This window comes from Egretta garzetta, unplaced genomic scaffold, assembly GCF_000687185.1.
Source record: "Egretta garzetta isolate BGI_Z169 unplaced genomic scaffold, ASM68718v1 scaffold158, whole genome shotgun sequence".
Classification (NCBI taxonomy): domain Eukaryota; kingdom Metazoa; phylum Chordata; class Aves; order Pelecaniformes; family Ardeidae; genus Egretta; species Egretta garzetta.
In genome coordinates this window covers 82,019-102,288 of record NW_009260430.1, presented here as the reverse complement: position 1 = coordinate 102,288, position 20,270 = coordinate 82,019, and the positions used below count along the sequence as shown (strand labels likewise).

The window sequence follows — 20,270 nt, the reverse complement described above, 5'->3', positions numbered from 1 at the left end:
ATTAAGAGAGGGCAAGACGCTTCCAGGTTCACTGGCAGCTTTGGAAATAGCACAGCTTGGGCCAGCTGCTTTCCCTGCCTCTCCATTACCAAGCTGGAGCCTGGCACGGAAAGCCACACGCGTGGAGGGCTGCAGGGGACTGGGGTCTCGAAAGCAGCTCTGGCTTCAGGGAGCAAAAGCATCAACACCGTTAGAGTCTGTAGGCTCTTCCATGAGATGTTCAGCTTGACAAAAAACCTGAACCAAACCCTTGTCCCCGTTTCACCACAATCAGCTAAAGCCAAGGGGACAAACCCTTACAGGGTGCTGCTCAGAGGGGCAGAGCAGACTCCATCCCTGCGCTGAAGGGCTCCAGCAGAACAAACCAGGGAGGTGTTTTGAGGCCACAGTGGCTCAATGAGGAAGCAAATAAATTGCCAATAAAAAGCAAAACCGTCATGCTAACAAAACATGAAGGCGCTCTGGCGCATCTAGGGATGCCAAGCCAAAAGCAAGTCTCAGAGCAGAGTTCCCACGTTACATCTTCACTTGTATATAGCCTGGACAAGGGAGGCGAGGATATGGGACCAAACCAGATTACGGCAGCAGAGCGAAGAGATACAAGAGACTGCAAACACCAGCAAGGTGGGCCAACCCTGGCGGCCTCATGACGGTCTGGCATTGCAGCAGGGAGAACTGTGGCAAAACATTTACGGAGATATGAAGGTAGCTCAGCGCCTCTCCGTAAGGAAAGTAAGAGATGCTTCCGCAAGGAATGGACGTGGCACAGCTGCAGGGTCCCCGAGACCCCCTAGGGCTGTAGACAAGGGTGGATGAAATTTCCAAAAAAGAAGTTTCTAAAGTTTGGGAGTCACATTCCCCCCCGCCCCGCGGGCTGGGCTGCAGGCACAAACGCGCCTGCAGACCTGAGCTGGATACAGGCGAGAGAACCCCATGGGAATTAAAACAGACACATGGCAAGTCCCACACATGGGGGTTCAAATGGCATCTCCGAAGTGAAGACCAGGCCTCCATCCTTGGCACTGCCTGCCTTGTTCTGCCTGCTCCTCCAAACCCTCAGGAAGGGATACCTGGGATACTCTTCTTCTGAGGCATCTGGATGGAAAGCAGGTTGTTATACACAGCCAACACAATTCCTATTTTTTCCTCCCCCTGTCCATGTTTCAAGGAACCACAGGTACAAACGTGGGGTTTTTTTACCCCTTAGTTACAAGCAGTAGAAGTGGAGTTTGTGCATGCTGTATCAGAGGGATGGGGCAATGATCAGTCGCGGCATGAAAGACACTTGGTATAGCAGTGTTACCTACAGAAGCACCGCAGCTCCCTGTGTGATGGGCCACCGGGAGGACGGCCTCTCCCCCAAAATGATGCTTTTGGCAATGTCACCTTGTCAGATACTACAGCAATCTGGGAGTGCAGATACAGCTGGAGCGTATTGCTGTCTACTCATCTCAGGCTGCATGCAGTAGCAGGCAAAATTGAGAGTACAGTCAGTGAGAGAGTCTGGAAAGCACATTCATACGTTAAAAAGGACCCGGCTGCTCCTCCTGCAGCAGCCGCTCCTTGCTGCTACCTAAATTATAAGCGTGATTAATATTGTATCAAAAGGTGTGTTAAGCCCTCTCCCTCTAGACACTAATATAAGGCAAGCAGTATTGTGTCACTGGGGCATCAAACGCTAAGATATACTAAAGAAGATTCCTATGCATTATTATTATCCTTATTATTAAAAAAAAAAAAACCCTATTATTATCGTTAAAAAAACAACCAACCCACACCCTTGCTCTTAAGCAGATTTTGCTCCGTGACGCAGGAAAGTCGGGGTGTTCGTGTGCTAAAAGCAAGAGTTTGCTTTTCCACCGCTGAGCAGCAGCGACCCACGCGGGGCTCGGAGGGGGCTGCCGCCCTCACCCCCGTGCCACAGCCCTCCGTGTCGCAGCCTCAATGTTACTGGCAGGTGAAGGAGCTTTTGTATCTGATTTCCTTGTTTCTGGTTCACGAAAAGGAAGCCGACGAGAACAGAAGACGCTGAGCTATGGCGGAGAGCGGGTGACAGAGGAGGCGGGCGCATTGGGCGTGGGTCGGAGGAGCACGGGCGAGCTCGGAAGGGACGGAGGCTCAGGGCTCGCTCAACCCTGAGGGTTCACACGGGCGTGGGTGGAGAAAAAGAAATCCTTAGCCTGCTCCTGGGCTTTTTAACTTTCCCAATAAAATACTCACTGCTAAGGGTCTTTATGTGGGATAACTCTTGGGCAAATTCCTTAGGAATTTCAGTTTCTCTTTGAATACTTTCATTTTGTTTTGAGCAATAATGTCGCCGTGACCAGAGCGGTCTGAGGATAGAAGGGAAATGAGGTTTGCAGTAGCTCCCTCTTGAGAAAAAGATGAGTAAATGTGATTTTCTTTTCTCTTGGGTCACAGTTAGGAAGGGGAGCATTCGTATCCGAGGTGATGCTCTGGCTTTGCAGGTAGGTTATAGAAACTTGTTCTAAAAACACACATAATTTAAAATCTTAAAAATCAATTAAAAATGTAAAAATATACCTATTTATCTTTAAATAGCAATGACCCTGCGGAATTTATTTGGATCTATTAAGCAGCATTTCAAACAAAATACATTTTTAGAAAACCTGATCTATCACATAGTCTGTCTAAAGAAATAGAATGGCTTTCTGAGCTGGACACGAGGTTTGTTTTCAGTGAGTTTCTTGACATTTCTGTTTTAAAAATTATTAATAAGAAAATGAGTCAACAAGGAAATTCACATACAAAATCCACACTTGAGTAACATTAAAGTCGCTTCCCAAATGTTGGGAAATTCGATTTATGGCTAGTGCTCTGTTCTTATGTCTCGGGGTCGCGTTATGAAAGGCCACCTGCACAGAGATCACAACACCTCCAGCCACGGCTCCTCTTTGGAGACGTGCACTCCTTAGTCAACTTGAACCCACGCTCGGACTTGAAGCACCCAAAAATGACTGCGGCTTCAGGTCCCGGTCTCAGGGATTGCTCCATCCCACAGGTGGGGCCATTTGCAGCATTTCTCTCCAGCCCTAGACCCAGATTCTGAAAAAAAAAAGTCCAGAAGGTTCTTGGAGACCAGATCCCAGGCTCTCGTCCAAGGCCACGTTCAGCACAGATGCACCTCAAAACCAGGCTCTGTGCACACAAACGTGCGTGGGCATGGGCACCCCTGGAGCAGTTCAGGATGGCCTGCTGGAAATTTGGCTTTCACATCTGCTTCAGCTCTCCTTGGTCTCCTCTGTCCACACTTGGCATTGTCTAAAACCTGTTTCTGTCCTCCAAAAATTACAGAACCAGACTTGCAAGGAATAGGGGAGCAAAGATCAGCCCGAGAGAGGCTCAGCAGAGGGACAAAGTCTGCCTGTCCATCCTTTTAAAGGTTTTTATCATTGGGACTGCCTTATTAGCACAACAAAACTGATTTATTTGCTTTTAAACTAGTGGTTAATCCTTCTTGTGGGAGGTTACCACCAGGAGTATGTGACACAGGCATGGGGGAACCGAGGGACTGAAAGCGAAGGCTTTGCAGGAAGTACTGGACTAAGATTTAGGAAAGGAATGAAATTATTTGTGTCAATAAGCAAGGATCAGGCTCTGTTCTCATTTATGCAGGCATAAATAATTTCATGGAAATAAGGAGCGTTATTTGGAGTTAACTCAGGTGTAAGTTAACCCAAAAATCCAGGTCAAGCATTTTTGCCTGGATGAATGAGAAGTGACACTTCACGGCATGGTTGTGAATGTGCGTCAGAATTTCTTATAAATGATGTCAGGGATAAAGGTGGAATATTTCTTACACCTTCCAAAAAACCTAATGTGAAATTTGTAACAGAAAGATACAATCTGTGCTGCATGTATATAAAACCTGTTTTCTGTTATCAGTGACTGTGGGACAAATCCAACACCTTTTCAATCTCTGAGTCAGAAGATCATTATAAACTCTGGCACAGTAATTTATTTGAAGAGGGAAAACACAATTCTTCCTCTGCAGTCCCTAGAGGAGGCAGAAGACTGCCAGATTTCAGTCTGTGGATACCCCAGAGGACGCAGTGGAACGGCGTCTCCTTGAGACACACGGGCAGTAGCTGCTTTCAAGGGCGTAACATCATCGGGCAGGAGAAGGGGATTTTGCAGTAAGACCTAGGAAACGGACCTTCGGAATAGAGGCAATAGGGCTGCAAAATTAGGACACGATGAAAATCACATCCCGCAAAAACTGTGCCTTGCAGTCCTGTTGACTTTGCCTCCTATATCAAACACTGGTCGTGTACCTATACTGCAATAGGACCATATGACATCATCCTCATCCTCATCCGGAGTTCCTGCCTTCATATCATACCCTTTCGTGCCAAATTTCCAGCAGGCCGCAAAAAGTAATTGCAAACAAACAATAAATCTGTTTTATCTTTGACTTGGACAAAACTTGCAGTGAGCAGCTGGCAGCAGCAATGCTGACTTTTGCCTCACCCAGTGCAATTTCCATTCTTGTGGTCCCTAGAAAACACATGCCACCAAGTCTGATTTGGGACCTGCTGGCACTTCTTGCTCCACCAGAAGGCATCTCGTTTTGCAGCACACCACTGGCAAGTCTGCACAATTAGCAGCCATTTTTTGCACTCAAAGGTTTCTCTGTGTGGAAGTCAAGGGTATCACTGGGTTCACTTTGCACAAAGAAATTGGGAGCCAAAAAGAGTTTGGGACCCCAAGCAGAGAGAGAAAAATTGCAGGAGGTAACAAAAAAAAAGATCGAATGGGAAAGAAAGGAACTAGCATGGCTGGAAGCCCAGGTTGCCTCTAAGAAAAATGTTTTCCCCTCCTGGTGAAAAATGGCAGAAAAAATTGTGCAGAGCCTTTCCCCGCTCCTCAATCCCATGTGAAGACCTGGGATGGGTTTTATTTCCTGTCTGCAAGCTGTCAGACTGCACCCACATCTTCCCTAAGGCCAAAATAGTCCTGGGTCTCCCTGGGTTGCTGCCTCTGGTCAAGCAAACAGGAGGAGAGAAAAAGGCAGTGATTCTCCCTTCACCCCAAGCAAGTCAATGTTCAACCTCTCAAAGGCCACACAGAAATGAAGTTGTCACCTAAACATCCTTAACAGGCTCTTGACACAACATAGAGAAAATGTGAAGAGACGGGGTTTGAAACCACAGACACAGCCCCAGCAGGAAACACACGGGGGATTTGGGCTGTGATGCATGGGAGGGTTCAGAGGCACCATGCTGGCCATGGTGTCCCAGCCCTGGAGATGGATCCCAAACACACTTTTCCTGATCCACCCCCTTGCAAAAAAACCCCAACCAATCTATCCATGTAAACGATCACTTTGTGACTTTGTTTTGGTCCCAAAAGACACCTGGAGCATCACTTCTCCCTTGCCTTCCCCCAGCTGAATGCGCTGCTGAGGTTCCCGATAACAACACAATGATCTTTCCAAGAGAACATACTTTAACAACAACGGAACGGGGCAGACTTGGATTGGCACAACTTGCGGACAAGCCCAGGTAAGAGGCTTCTGAAAGACCACAAAGAAATGAAGAAGAACCTCTTAACTCAGCTTGAGGGATCCAAACAAAACCGAAGGATGTCCCGAGAACATGGGTGTGAGATTCTTGGCAGGGCAGAAGAAGAAAGGGAAGAGTTTCACAGGGCATCGTGTGTGCAAAAGTGTTCAGGCACAATGCAAACTGTAAGAAAAGTGCCCGCTCTGACCAACAGGACTTCAAAAGGATGGAGCTCAGCACTTAACTCGCAGCAATGCAGGGACCACGGCATCTTGCATATCCACCCCTTCCCTTTGGCCTGGTGGCTGTGACTCCACAGCAGCACTGTTGGCCACAAGAACGGCTTCACCCCATGGCAGCCCTCCAGAGGGGTTGCCTTTGTTTGCCTTTGCTTCCAAAGCACCTCCAGGTCTGTGGTCAATGGGAGGAGAGATAATTAAATATAATACATGGTTTAAAACATAAAATTCCAGCCTCGTAGTCTCTTGTCCTCCTTCCCTGTCTCATTTCTTTGCCCTCAGGGTTCTCTCTCTTCTCGCACTCAAGCTCATATTTCTGAGTTTTTCAGTTTCCTAAGATGGGATCATTTCCAAACCATTCTGGTTCAGAGCAGTATCCTAACCTACCCCACTTTGAGGCCATGTCTTCTGGTTATGCAAATATTCCAGCCACCACCCCTCTCCTCCAGGGGCCTATGCAACGTTTCCATGTATTATATTGAAATTATGCCACCTTCCTGATGGTTAATGAGGAACCACAGAGTAACAACCCCCCAGAATTGCACATGACCTGAAATCTAAGCCAGAACCAGACACGCGTTCACTCCGCAACTCCAAAACACCTAAAGGTGTAATCACCAGTGCCATGGACTCCCACCTCACACGTGTCAGCCACCAGTTTCTGTGACCTCCAAAAGCCCTGGCTGGGTGATTTATTCCTGCCCTGCACTTCTGAAGATTCCCAAGAAATGCAAATTGCCTACCCTGCACCATGAAATAATTTCACCTAATGATCTTAGAAAGAGAGTATGAAAGAAATCTGGACTTCACGGCTCCAGTCCGCTCACCACCGTGACCTCTTCCAAAAACGCAGGCTCGGACCTGCTCGTTCCCCACCCCCAGAGTAAGCTGCAAGAAAATATCCGCCAGCTAAGGATGTCCTAGAAGGAGGAAAACCTTAGCTGTCAATCTCCTTGAGAAGTTCGACGCATGGGCAGCTGGAGCGGGCAGCTGCCAGCGCTCGGACGTGGCTCGGCGGCTGCGAGAAGGCTTCACTGCCTGGGGGCTGACCAGCCCATGTCACTGAAGGGTCCCTCGCCCGTGGCCGACCTGGGAGGAGGACCGCAGGGCGTGCAGAGGTCAGAATCGGTGTCTGATTCCCCTTCTGCAATGTAGGGTCTGATTTTGGCCACGGCTGCATAGCAACCGTTGTTAAGGATGTCCAAATTCTCTTTGGACTGGGAGATGCTAAAGCCGCTGAAAGAGCGCTCCAGTTCCTCGTGGTCTACCGAGGGGATGGAGATGGACGTGTCGCTGTCTCTCATGGCACTCTCGTGGTGTTTGGTTGTAATGTCTTCATTCCTCAGGTACTCTGCGCTCGCCCTGTGCCCACCGCTGTATGCTGACAAGGAGCGCTCATGGGAGGGCGGAGGTGGGATGCGGACCAGCGAGCCGGGGTCTCCGACGGGCGAGGAGCCGTGACTTTGCCGCTGGTAGACCTGCTGCTGGCATGATGTTGAGGGCGGGCATGTGTTGGTCGGGGCTGGCGGGGCAGAGAAGTTCTTCTGACCCATGGAGCTGGTGGACCTGATGATCTTGATGATGCAGCCATTCTTGTCAATGTGCTCCCTGCTGTCTTCGGGGCTGTGGTAAGGAGGTGCTGGGTCTGGTTCTTTGGACCCAAAATAAGCCTCCGTCTCCGTTGGTGGGATGCCCATCCGCTGCATGTAAATGTTCACCAGGAAGTCCAGCTTCTTCTCCATTGACTGAACCTGCAGAACACCACAGTTACAGGGCTACACACTGCCTGCAGGTTGGAGCAAATTAACACCCTGAGTACAAGCAACTTCTAGGCATGAGTGTGGGCCTGGGCTTCATAGATGGCCTCTGTCTACACTGACCTGCACCAAACTGAAACTTTTAGCAAATGTTTAATTTTCCTATTCTGAAAAAAACAACCCCTTCGTTTTCCACCTTTTTATGGGGTTTTCCTTAAGCTCCTATAATCTTTTGGAAATGCACTGAATTCCAGGAAAGCTGGAGCACACTCACATCCTTCCAGTGGCTTTCAGCTCCTTACCACATTTGGCACTTGCCTGGGCTCAGATGGCTGTGGGGATTTCTGAGCCTTATCCTCTAAGAAGATTTTCATCTTCAGCGAGGCCAGCAGCTACAGCCGCCAGGCTCACGGACTCATTTGAAACATGTCCGGTACGGTGGCAAAGAAACCAATGTACCATTTTAAAAAATAATGTAGACTTTGGTAGACTCACCAAAACAGAAAGTCCGTATGCCACAGACTCCAAAGTGCCTGTTTTGAAAGGAGTACTTAGGCTTCTAAGACATCTAGTGCCCCTTCATAACATCTACCTTGTTTCTTTTTCAAAATATTCTTAGCTCTTCCTTTTTTTTTTTTTTCTAAATGGCAATGGCCCACTGGGGAAAAATAAGGCAAGAAGAAACCAACACAATGCATGCAATGCCGTAGGATAAGAGCTCCCTCCTGACCCAATATACCTGTTTTTCAACTTTTCCAAGCCTGCCCATCATGCTGGGGTCTTCAGGCAGCTCCCCCTCTGCTGGCCCTTTGGTGCGATCCTTGTCGGTCATGGAGGATCCTCTCCCAACGATCTGGTCAACTCTACCGGGATCAGAAAATCCCCCCCCGCCCCCGGAAAAGAACCTGGAGTCAGTTGGAGGCAGCAGGCGAGGGGGACTCCACTTGTCACGCCTCCGTGGGACAAAGCAACAGCCTCTCTCCCAACTAACACTCCAAATTACTCACAGACACGCAGTGGCACTGAAGTGTTAATTCAGATGCAAAGTTCAGAGCAGTATTAGCAGAGTTTGAAATTATCCATTTCTGTTTATACAGATAAAACCTGGCACATTATGCACAGTAAATTTACCCACTGCAAAGAATGTCTTTAACTGGCTTTCTTCCAAATCAATTAACGTGGTATTTGTACTGAGAAATTTCTTATTTTGGGGGAAGATCAAGTTTTCTGTCTAGCATATGGCAATGGGATTTTTTTTCAGTCTTTGCAGCAGTTTCCTCTCCTCGATGCAAATGTAAGCGTGTAATTCTCATGTCCACGAAAACGAGCTGCTTGCCCTAAGACCCAGACAAGCAGGCGTAGGGCTAACCATTTTGGTGGGATTACATCAGGGCTGAATTCGGTCATAACTCACCGAACGTTACCAAATTGTCTCAACGCCACTGCAGCTCACACCTGTGTCATTAGAGGTTTTCTGTCAGCAAGGGTCCAAGCCAGTAGCAGCAGCCAAATCAGCAGCTAAAGCTACTGGGGACATTGTTTGGCGCTAACTTCTTTACACACGTTACATTTGCAGCTCCTTGTTCCCATTCTAGAAACACCTGGGTTGATACACAGCTCCAAATGCAGAGGAAGGAGGAGGGCAGAGCCAGTTTGGAACCTGGAAGTCAATTTTAATTGAGCCATCCAATTACAAATTTTCTAGAGAGTTAAACACCGGAGCTTCTTGATCCCTCAAAAGTCAGGGGAGCAACTCAAGTTTTGGAATAGCTTCTTAATGGCAGCCCCGTTCAGAACCTAATTTACGCCAGGCAAACTTTACTCTTGCATAATGCACCAAACATAAGGGTGGCAGGGGAAGAGACGGGTTAATTAATCTGACTGAAACCAAGTTGAGGTATCTTGAGCGGAAAACTCAAAATGCTTCTTACGCAGTTCTGCCGTGTGGGCCATGGGTCCATGCACCAGGAGGAGGAAAAGGAAGGAGCTTGAACACAGACAGACAGGGGAAAATGAACAAACAAACAAAAACCAAAGAAAGGGATGAGATGTGAGGCTATTTCCAACACAAGAGCCATCTGTTTTCTTTACATCTGACAGGGACTTAACACCTATGTTGGCTGTTGACATTAAGGGACAGGTATCAGTGGGTATGGACCAGCATGGCTCCCTTGGCTTATATTAGAGCAACAGTGGTTTACAGCACCAGAAGATCTGGTTCAAAGAGATGACGTGGATAGGCACATCACACCGAAGACGGAAAATACAAGCCAACAATTATTTTAGAGTTTATCTTTGATCCCAGAAGATACTTCATTTGGGCAGGGAGGCGACAGAATCTGGTTTAAAATTTCTGTTGAAAAAGTCACGTTTGCTCCTTTGCTTAGCAATATAAGCACGGGAGTACAAGGAGCACCAAGTGCTATAATCACAAGTGCGAGGAACATGCACGCCTTATTTCTCTCTTGTAATGGGAGAAGCAAATTATTGACAGGTACAGGAACTCCCCACAAGGGACGCCATTACTGACATGACATACAGCACGAGAAATCCTACGACAACGTTGTTACCATCTAGGCAAAGAGGTATTAAATGGGATACACCGGGCTACCTTGGTTTGGAATCACAAGTCAAGGCGTGGGACAGCCACTGTACGAACTCCTCTCCTGTATGCACAAGCAAGCAGACTAGTAAAACACTGAGCACGCGTTTAAAGAGGCTCAAACTCTAAACGCTACGGAATATTGCAGAAGGCCAAGCACAGTCAGGGTGCTCCGTCCTCGTGTCCCATCTGGCACGGCATTGACACTGAAATGTGCCCACTAATGGAAATGAGACATCCTTCAACAGTTGCTGAGTGGAGCAGGGAGGCAGGACAGACTGTAACACAGAGAGGAAAACCGAACATGGTCATGCTATGGAGTATTGGAATAGCAGAGAGAGTCTTGTGTAACCCTATTTCTAATCTTGCAGAATTTGAGGACGGACTTCTCTCTTCCGTGTCCTTAAGAGAAGAGGTAACCATTAAATGAGCCTCACGGGACCCATGTGAAGCACAGGAGGCCAGCTGGCGCTTCACAGATGGAGTGATCACTCATATAGAAGAGCCCTGACTTCTCCCATCACCTTCAGGCTGGACATGATTTGTCTCTAGACCTGCTGTGATACAAAAGCAGGACTGAAGCTCTCACAGAGCTCACCCATAAAGCATCCAGAAGCCCCTGCCCATACACCGCTGATAGCAGAGCCCAGGAGAATTCCTGCTCAATTCATTCCCTTTGCGTCTATACTTTAACGTAGTCCTGACTCCTGAGGGGGTGACCTTCCACAGCTCTAAGAAACCTGAGCACCAGACCTTGCGTTGAGGGCAGGGTCTGCACCAAGGACAGTGCGGTGGGCAGCTGTAGGCCACCAACTTCAGTGCAGAGAGGGGAGAAGAAGGTGAACCAAGTCCTTCTCTCTTGATGGGAGAAACCAGGCTTGAGGTCTCCCACTCCTTTGCTTCCCACAGCAGAAGTTAGACCAGGGGAAAGTGCTCCTATGCTCAGCAAAGCGCAGAGATTTCATTTGTGCCTTATCTGACACAAGAGAGGAGAGGAATTTCCTTGCGAGCTCCCAACCCGCCTGCACCTAGCTGAGCACCCCGAAGAACAGAAGGTCCTTTTAGCCATTATAAGAGTTGGAGGTTTTGTCCAAATTGGGCAGCAAAGCTCAAAAGATGAAGAAGAGAGAACGTACTCCACCTTTGCAAACAGAGGGGGATGGCGTATGTTCCTACTGCGTGACAAGGGACCGCGAATCTTCTGAGATGCCAAACCCCAGTCCTGCCCTACATCCCGTGGGGAGCCTTGTGCCTTCCCGGCACTTATCCTGGCTGTGTTGAACACACACGTGTGGAGAGAAGAATTCAGCTGAGGCTTTGGAGGAACCAGCCCTGTGTTTTTCCCTTTGTGGCAGAAGAGGATTCAGAGATTTCTAACGATGTGTGACCAACTGTGCCATCTGCTGTCCTGGATAGGCTCTGCTGGGTCGCAGTTTGGGAGGGAGAGAGAAAGGGGGTTGATCTTTAAAGTGAACTTTGATATCTTTCCTGCTTTCTAATGATACAACAAAAATGTAAAGTCTTGCATCAGCCACAGTGCAGGTTTTCTCATGCTTCATTATGCTTCATGCTAACAGGGCATGCAAAGAGGTGTAATATGTCACCCTCGGGCCAGAAGCAGACATCAAAAGGTCAAACGGCTCAAATGAGATAAAAATGAAGTGTTTGGGAATATATATTCAGTTATTTTCTTTTTTTCTTTATCTCTTAATTTTTTGTACACAATCCAGGCATTGAAGCCAAACCCCCTTCATCCACGTCACAGGACTGGCTACTTACCTCCTCATTTGGCAATAAAGTTTGCTCTAGACAATACTTTGACCAATATATGTTGTCTAAAAATTACAGATGAGGTTGCACCTATTCTACGTTAAATTAGCTGATCAAAGGAATTTAATCCAAATTGTCTGCGTGTACAGCATGGAGCAAACACCTTCAGCCAAACCACAGCCGTGGACACCCGCTGGTCTCCAGCCGCCTTTGCTGGGACCTACTTGCAGAAAACTTTTGGTGATCTAGAGCACCACAGTGCAATCCATGGAGTTCAGACAGCTCATGGGACATCACTCGGTTTTGTTTCTCTTCCTTCACTGGGTGTTTTCTTATGATCTGGGCAGCATTTGGCTAAAACAGGGGGGTGCAGGCTAAAAAGGAGAGGCTGGTGCTGCCCATGGGGACCCCACGGCGTGTGGGCCCACGGCATGGACCCACTTGGTGCGGAGATGAGGAAGGCCACAGCAGCAGCAGAGCCTGACCCAGAGTTTTTAGATTTGGGCTTGGGGCTGCTCAGAGCTCTGGTTCCCATCCATCGAGCACCTCGAGCACCTCACGAGTCCCACCGGTGCCCGTGGGAGGATGCAGCTGCTGAAAATTAAGCACAGCGTAAGCCTTTCAATGGGTGGGAGCCGAGATTTCAGCAGCCTTCTCTACTCTGCTGCTTTCTGGAGCCTCTCAGCCACAGCTCAGTAAAGAAGAAATGAGAAAATTCGATTCATTAAAAAAGGGAGCAATTATAAAAAAAAAGTCTTAATGTCCCAGGAGCCCAGTGGGTATGTGCAAACACATTTTAGTCTGGCCACCAGTATCAGAAGCTGTAAAAACTGGGGGGGGAGGGGAAGTCATTAACATTATGCTGATATAGCAACAGACTTGGAGTGACTAAAATAAATATCCCAGTTTGAGGCCTTCTCCCCTAGCATCCATCGATCACCTTCTCCGCGTGCAAGGCACAAGCTTGCAGATGAAAATCTTGCCTCTAGCGAAGGCTTGTTGCACACCAAATCTTAGAGGTTAAATGCAACAAAATCCATTGGAATACGTATTTTTATTTTAAAAGCAAAATGTTGCTGCAGATAAGAAAGGCATTTCATTTTTAAAGGCTAGTTTGGGGCCTCATCTTTTGGCAGGGAGGAGAAACGGGAAAAATGCTTTCCTGAGAGCACCTTGTTTCCAAGCGTAAAGCTTGGGGCTTCTGGAAAATTCTCTTTTTTAATCTTTAAGCTAGCTGAGTGGGAAAAGGCATACTTTGGGTATTCCTTTTGCTCACACACCTCTAGTGAAGATTACTCAGAGCAGCTCAAATAAAAATCAAGATATTTGTCACATATTAGCTCTTAGGGAGGGCAAGAAAAAAAAATATTTGAAGCTAAGCTTGCTGCATTTAAAAATCACCTCCTATTTGTGCATGGAAAATGACCTCCTGGCAAATATTTACACCTGCCTTGGGCTCCAGAGGTCTCAATACAAGGTGAAAATAGAGCTCAGCTCATAGCCCTGCTGGCCAGACCTCAGAATGCCCTCAAATGAGAACTTCAGTGCGAATACGTTCCTCGTGGCATCAACGTCAGGTACGGTGATACCTAAGGAGAGAACTCAATGAGGGCAATGAGAAAAATCTCGATGAGGGCTGGGTTTGACTCCTGCTCTTCTTTTTGCTTGCACAATCAGGATTTAAATTATTTATTTTTTTTTAATATCAGTCCCATGGTTGTAACATTTTAACGCAATTTTTTTCCTCAGCCAAAAAAAGAGACCACTGCGTTCATGGGGTACAGAACACTTCATTCTTACTTTGCCCACTGAACTCATTTCGTAGTGCAAAGAGCTGCAGAGGCTCCTGCGCTTCTCTGTGGAGTGTTTCATCTCTTAGAAAGCAGATCATTTATATCGGCTTTATGGGTAAATATTCCACCTTTTACAGCTGAAGATAGCCTGATAAAATATGACGTTTTAAAAAGACAGAATTTTGCTTTCTAATGCCTAGAAGAAGACTGAAAATAGAAAATACGCTAGCTGAAGAAGCTGGTGGTTACTGATGACTGTGTGAACGTCCCTTTTTTTTTCCCCTTTGGCTTGCCTAGTGTGAAAGCTCATTACTGAAAGTAAATTGGAGCATACCCAGAGCAGCAAGCCCTTCTGAGTCATGATTTAGCAAGCTGCACTGCTGAGCGATAAATGCCGTCATATAACTGGCATGAAAGGGGTTTGACATTAAGCAAATGAAAAATCCAGAGAAAGCGGCATTTTGGTGAATCCTAACCTAGGCGAGTATTGGGGAGATTCTTTGGAAGAATACATGGGTCCTTTGGTTGGATACTTCTTATGCCGGGGAGTTGAAGGGGGCGGGGGACCCACAATCATATCTATCCTGGCAAAGTAAATAAGAAAAAAGACACCAGCAAAATGCATAATGAAGCAACACATAGAGAAAAGTCGGTCAGAAAAGTTGCAGAAAGAAACAACTGAAAAACAGGACGACAGAGAGAGAAAAAGAGAGAGAATTTGAACATATATTCCGCTGGAAACAGCAGGCTCTCTCCTACCACCTGGGCGCTGGTGAAAGCCACAGTTTTACTCACCCCGGGGTAAGATTTGGAGATTTAGGCACCACTGAAACATCGTTAGGAGAGCCCCCCCCCGCCCCAGATATAATAGGCAACATGCTTTACCCTCTGGAATCTATTTGTATCTATGTAGCAATATCCCATTGAGGTGGTTGGATATGAAAAAACATATATGCATTCTCCTTTCAGTTCCAGTGCTAGATAACACATCCTCAGCTAGTTCAGAAAAGCATGAGCTGTTGGAGTCGGCGGGATACGCTGCAGGATTGTGTAACTCAATGAATGGGAGACATCCATGGTTGGCAAGGTGTCAGGATGAGACACGAGACAGTGTGAACACAACACTGAAAAGAGCACATTACAGACAGAGTGACAGAGGCATTAATGATTAAAGAGGAAAGTGCATGTAAACAACCCAGAAATTTGCTTGAATGCAGCTTTAATCCACCAAAGCCCTGGCTATGGGAGGTCACAGCCAGCCCTGCCAAGCCGAGCTGGCACGGAGAACACAGTGCTTTGATTGCTGAAGGGAAGGGAAATAAAAATATCTCTTCTCCTCTGAGCTGTACTTCTAGCGTTGGCCATGCCCCAACGTTGGCCACGGCCATCCCAGGCACACAGCTCGTCTACAAGGTGCCCCTTCTAGTTGTACTGGGCAGGTGACCAGCCATGGGACCTCTTGGTGCCCATCTGACTATGATGATGAGTGCTTTGAAGGATGACCCCACAAGGTCTGCTCCCATCACCATCACTGATCTCCTGCTTGCTGGGGACAGGGAAACCAATGAAGCTGCCTGGTAGCCCTGGATCCCAAATCCGGGTATTTCACACTTTTAAAGCAGTTCCCGGTCCTCCTGACTTCCCTGCAATGGGATGGATGGAAGCCCTAGCCTAGTCCAGCCTCAGCAACCTCAGCCTCACAGTCCCACAGGTACCGCTGAGAGAAGAACTCAGTTTCGTCTTTGAAAGCCAAAATTCCTTACCCCAACCACCTCAAGCCCCAGCCAACCAAACCACACTGTCTTTGCAGCACATCACCTGGAAGGATTGGCCATGAGACTAGCATGGACGGTGAGGCAATCTGCCACGCCAGCTCGGGGTGCTGAAAACTCAGGTATCTCACCTGGAGCCAGTGGAGATGACAACCCCAATGGTTCACTACCCACTGTGGAGGCAGCCTGGGAGGTTATTCATGTTATTAAAGTTAGGAAATATAAATCCCCTCCTCCTCCTCCTCTTCCATCTCCAGATTCAGCTACGCATCTTGGATCTGTAATCACTGAATTTGAACTGAACGGGGATGAGAGGCTCAAAGAGAGGAAATTCTCCAGGATATTTTAGTCTCCATCACAAGGGAGAATTTACCTTCTGGCTGCATATCTGGAAATGGGAAACACAGAGCATGCAGCAGCGCTGAGAAAGTTACCTCCGCTGCTTAAATATCAAAAATAGCAGAGTTAAAACAGTCTCAGAGAGATAAGCAGGAGAAGAGAGATTCCTCTTTTACCGCAGACGATTTTCCTATTCCACTCCTGAGGTTCACGTTAGCTGTTTGCATACCCAAAGACATTATTTTGCACATTTGCTGACTCTGTCAGAGACCTAGACGGGCTTGGAATTAAAGGAAAACTTCCCCAATGGCTTGCAGAGGAAGCTGGGCTGCCGCAGCTGTGGAGGGAAATGCTTTCATTCTCCAAGTGTAAAAGCAGACAGGATATTATTTTGACTGGAGATTGCCTACAGCCAAGCCCTGGCTCTGTTCTGGGCATCCTCTGAGATCAGCAGAACTGGGGCTACTTCTGAGCTGATGCAGCCGGGGGAGCATTGGGGTTTGGGGTCTGGCTTTCAATGTGGGACATCGGGGCTAAGAGAGCAGTGGTCAGGCAAAAAGATTTAGCTCACATCCTCTCTTTGGGGGACCAAATTCATATGCATTTTTTTGCAGGAGAAATAACTGGGTTTTCGTAGCGGAAAATGAAATTTTAAATGCCTTTCTCAGTTCCACTTGTCCCTTTTTCATATGTCTTCCCCTATTAAAACTAACTAAAACCCCTAAAATTTGAGCACAGAGGTTGAAATGCAGCTCGGCTAACCCACATCTACATCGGTAGGCTTGGATGAGAAATCCCTATTGGCATGTATTTGTGGCAGACTGGGCCATCCGAGGAGGGATTCCTCCTAAAACAGCTCCGTGGCCCCAACAACTGGCGAAGCCGCTGCTCCCTCGCTGCCCCCCCTGCCTGTAGCAGCAGGGTCACAACCAACACACCAGATTTTATTTTGCATCGCTCCCAGAAAGGTACCAAATCACCCACATCAGCCTTAAGGCTGGGGCACCAAACCTTGGCTATCCTGCCGGGAGGACCGCAGACGTAGGCGCCTGCCTTACCTTTGGGATATACTAGAACAACAGAAACTCCCAAAGCAGGAGGACGAGCCCTGATTTTTGTGTGTGTCCCCTGGTGTGGGCACTAAGGGAGTTTTAGCGGCGTAACACCACCATTTGCAGCCCCTGTCCTGCCCATCCCTCTGGGTTCCAGCCACAAGCACTGATGCTCTCCTTGAGGTTCTCCTTTAGGAAGAAAAAGACTAAGTTGTAGCTGCAAAGGAAAGTGTCTCTCTCCTGGCACCACCTCCACAATGAACAAAAAACAGTGGAAAAAATGAAGCAAAGAGAGGGGTCTCTTGCCTGGCCTGAAGGTTTTTAATCCGGGAGAGCATGTCCAGGTGACCCGCTGAATACTGCTCGATGACGTCCATCACGTCGTAGGGCCGAAGGCTCTCCTTAAACTTGCGCTTGGAGACGAGAAATCTCATAATGCTGCAGGAGATGGAGAGGAAAGGCAAAATATAGCCCCTGGGCTGCAGCCTGACCTGCTTAGTGGCAGATAAAAAACACCGCAGGGAGCTGCTTTGCAAGGAAAATGGAATAAATCCCAACGCTGGGTATGGGAGCGGACACAGCAATAGGAGAGGGGAAGGGGACTGCAGGAGCTCCTGGCTGAAGCCCTGTCTGCATTGGGGGGGCCCGATGCCCCTTGGGCCATCAGCTGCGCGAGTGCCCTCTCTGCACCACTTTTATAAATGTCAGCGCTAAACCTCAAAGCTGGTGAGAACAACATTTGGATGCATCCCTGCAGGGGATTTTCCTGTTTCTCCGTTTATTCCTTCCCTCAGCAAAAATTGTCCTTTCTGGCAGAATTTTCTGTAAAGGAGGGCAGGCCGCCCAGGGGAAAAACAGTCTGCAGCATAGGCGTTTCAGCATTTGCCACCTCTGCTTGGACTTCAAATTTCTTTTTTTCCCCTATTTTTTATTTTTCCGGACCACTTCCCCCCTCTCCCTCTCTTACCACACTGCCCTGATGCTGACTTTCAGTCCTGGCGTCAAATCTTCCGTCACAAACTCGCAGTTGCAGCTTTTGTTCTCATCAGGAATGTCTTCTCCGGGGAGGCTTGCTTCTGGGTGTGGGAGAGGGAGGGATCAAGACAACGCGTTACCATTTCCCATGCTGGTGTCACGCGAGAAAAGGCAACTCGGATCACAAACAGCAATCCCAGGGGAAGCACCAGAGATAGCTCTGCTGAGCATCCCGATGGGAGCATTTCCCAAGACATCCAGCAGTGCCAGCTGCGGCTCTCAGCCATCTCTAGAAGCCTGGCTCTTCCTCCTTTCCCCATCCTTATGTACCTACACTTATACACTTTCATGGGTGTCAGCAGGGTTTTTCTTATCTCTTACACTCCAAGTTAAAGGAGATAAGGGATGTTCTCCTCCCCCTCTGCCCTGGTGAGACCCCACCTGGAGCACTGCGTCCAGTTCTCAGCTCCCCAGTTCAAGAAGGATGAGGAACTCCTGGAGAGAGTCCAGAGGAGGCTACAAAGCTGATGAGGGGACTGGAGCATCTCTCCTACAAGGAAAGGCTGGGGGAGCTGGGCTTGGTTAGCCTGGAGAAGAGAAGGCTGAGAGGGGACCTCATCAACATGTACAAATATCTTAAGGGTGGGGGTCACGAGGATGGAGCCAGACTCTTCTCAGTGGTGTCCAGCACCAGGACAAGGGTCAATGGGCACAAACTGAAGCAGAAGAGGTTCCAGTTGAATCTGAGGAAGAACTTCTTTACTTTGAGGGTGACTGAGCCCTGGACCAGGCTGCCCAGGGGGGCTGTGGAGTCTCCTTTGGAGATATTCAACCCCTGCCTGGACGATGTCCTGTGCCCCCTGTTCTGGGTGAGCTTTCCTGTTTCTCCGTTTATTCCTTCCCTCAGCAAAAATTGTCCTTTCTGGCAGAATTTTCTGTAAAGGAGGGCAGGCCGCCCAGGGGAAAAACAGTCTGCAGCATAGGCGTTTCAGCATTTGCCACCTCTGCTTGGACTTCAAATTTCTTTTTTTCCCCTATTTTTTATTTTTCCGGACCACTTCCCCCCTCTCCCTCTCTTACCACACTGCCCTGATGCTGACTTTCAGTCCTGGCGTCAAATCTTCCGTCACAAACTCGCAGTTGCAGCTTTTGTTCTCATCAGGAATGTCTTCTCCGGGGAGGCTTGCTTCTGGGTGTGGGAGAGGGAGGGATCAAGACAACGCGTTACCATTTCCCATGCTGGTGTCACGCGAGAAAAGGCAACTCGGATCACAAACAGCAATCCCAGGGGAAGCACCAGAGATAGCTCTGCTGAGCATCCCGATGGGAGCATTTCCCAAGACATCCAGCAGTGCCAGCTGCGGCTCTCAGCTATCTCTAGAAGCCTGGCTCTTCCTCCTTTCCCCATCCCTATGTACCTACATTTATACACTTTCATGGGTGTCCGCAGGGCTTTGCTTATCTCTTACACTCCAAGTTAAAGGAGATAAGGGATGTTCTCCTCCCCCTCTGCCCTGGTGAGACCCCACCTGGAGCACTGCGTCCAGTTCTGAGCTCCCCAGTTCAAGAAGGATGAGGAACTCCTGGAGAGAGTCCAGAGGAGGCTACAAAGCTGATGAGGGGACTGGAGCATCTCTCCTACAAGGAAAGGCTGGGGGAGCTGGGCTTGGTTAGCCTGGAGAAGAGAAGGCTGAGAGGGGACCTCATCAACATGTACAAATATCTTAAGGGTGGGGGTCACGAGGATGGAGCCAGACTCTTCTCAGTGGTGTCCAGCACCAGGACAAGGGTCAATGGGCACAAACTGAAGCAGAAGAGGTTCCAGTTGAATTTGAGGAAGAACTTCTTTACTTTGAGGGTGACTGAGCCCTGGACCAGGCTGCCCAGGGGGGCTGTGGAGTCTCCTTTGGAGATATTCAACCCCTGCCTGGACGATGTCCTGTGCCCCCTGTTCTGGGTGAGCCTGCTTGAACAGGGGGGTGGGACTGGGTGATCTCTGGAGGTCCCTTCCAACCCTTGCCATCCTGGGATTCTGTGTCTGTGTGAGTGGAAGGGGAAGGAAACCTATGTAAGCAGCCTGGCTGGCAGCTCTTCCCTTCTTTAGGTGGTGGGGACAGGATGTCGGGGATTTGGGGTCTGGCATGTTGCCCCAAGCCCTCACCTTCTGAGTTTTGCCGTGACGCCGCTCCCTTGATGCGGAAGGCTTGCCGGGCTCGGCTGCGGTCTCCGAAGCTCCAGCTCTTGGGCACTTTGCTTGGGCTGTCCTCAATGCTCTGGTCAGCGCTGGGGGACCTCCGGATGCCCTGAGCCTGTGGAGAGCCTTTCCCTTTGGTGCCAGCACCGCGGGGACTGGAGAAGACACGATCTTTCAAACTGACCTTCTGACTGTTCAGAGAAACACGTTGAAACAAAGACAAAAAGGAGACAGCAGGAGGAGTCATTCTGG

At 48.6% G+C, this 20,270-nt stretch overlaps 1 protein-coding gene across 1 annotated transcript in view; it reads right to left on the bottom strand.

The window, feature by feature from the left end:
* Positions 1-6,795: 6,795 nt before the first annotated feature.
* The window catches only part of KCNQ2 (potassium voltage-gated channel subfamily Q member 2), a 44,663-nt gene continuing 31,188 nt past the window's right edge, over positions 6,796-20,270 (bottom strand). Inside the window, exons 12-17 of the mRNA XM_035899251.1 lie at positions 19,986-20,209; positions 18,905-19,013; positions 17,156-17,287; positions 14,163-14,270; positions 8,261-8,384; positions 6,796-7,515 (exon numbers count right to left, since the gene is read on the bottom strand). Of these exons, the coding sequence (XP_035755144.1) occupies positions 6,796-7,515; positions 8,261-8,384; positions 14,163-14,270; positions 17,156-17,287; positions 18,905-19,013; positions 19,986-20,209 (1,417 nt within the window). The remainder of the gene's footprint in view (positions 7,516-8,260; positions 8,385-14,162; positions 14,271-17,155; positions 17,288-18,904; positions 19,014-19,985; positions 20,210-20,270) is intronic.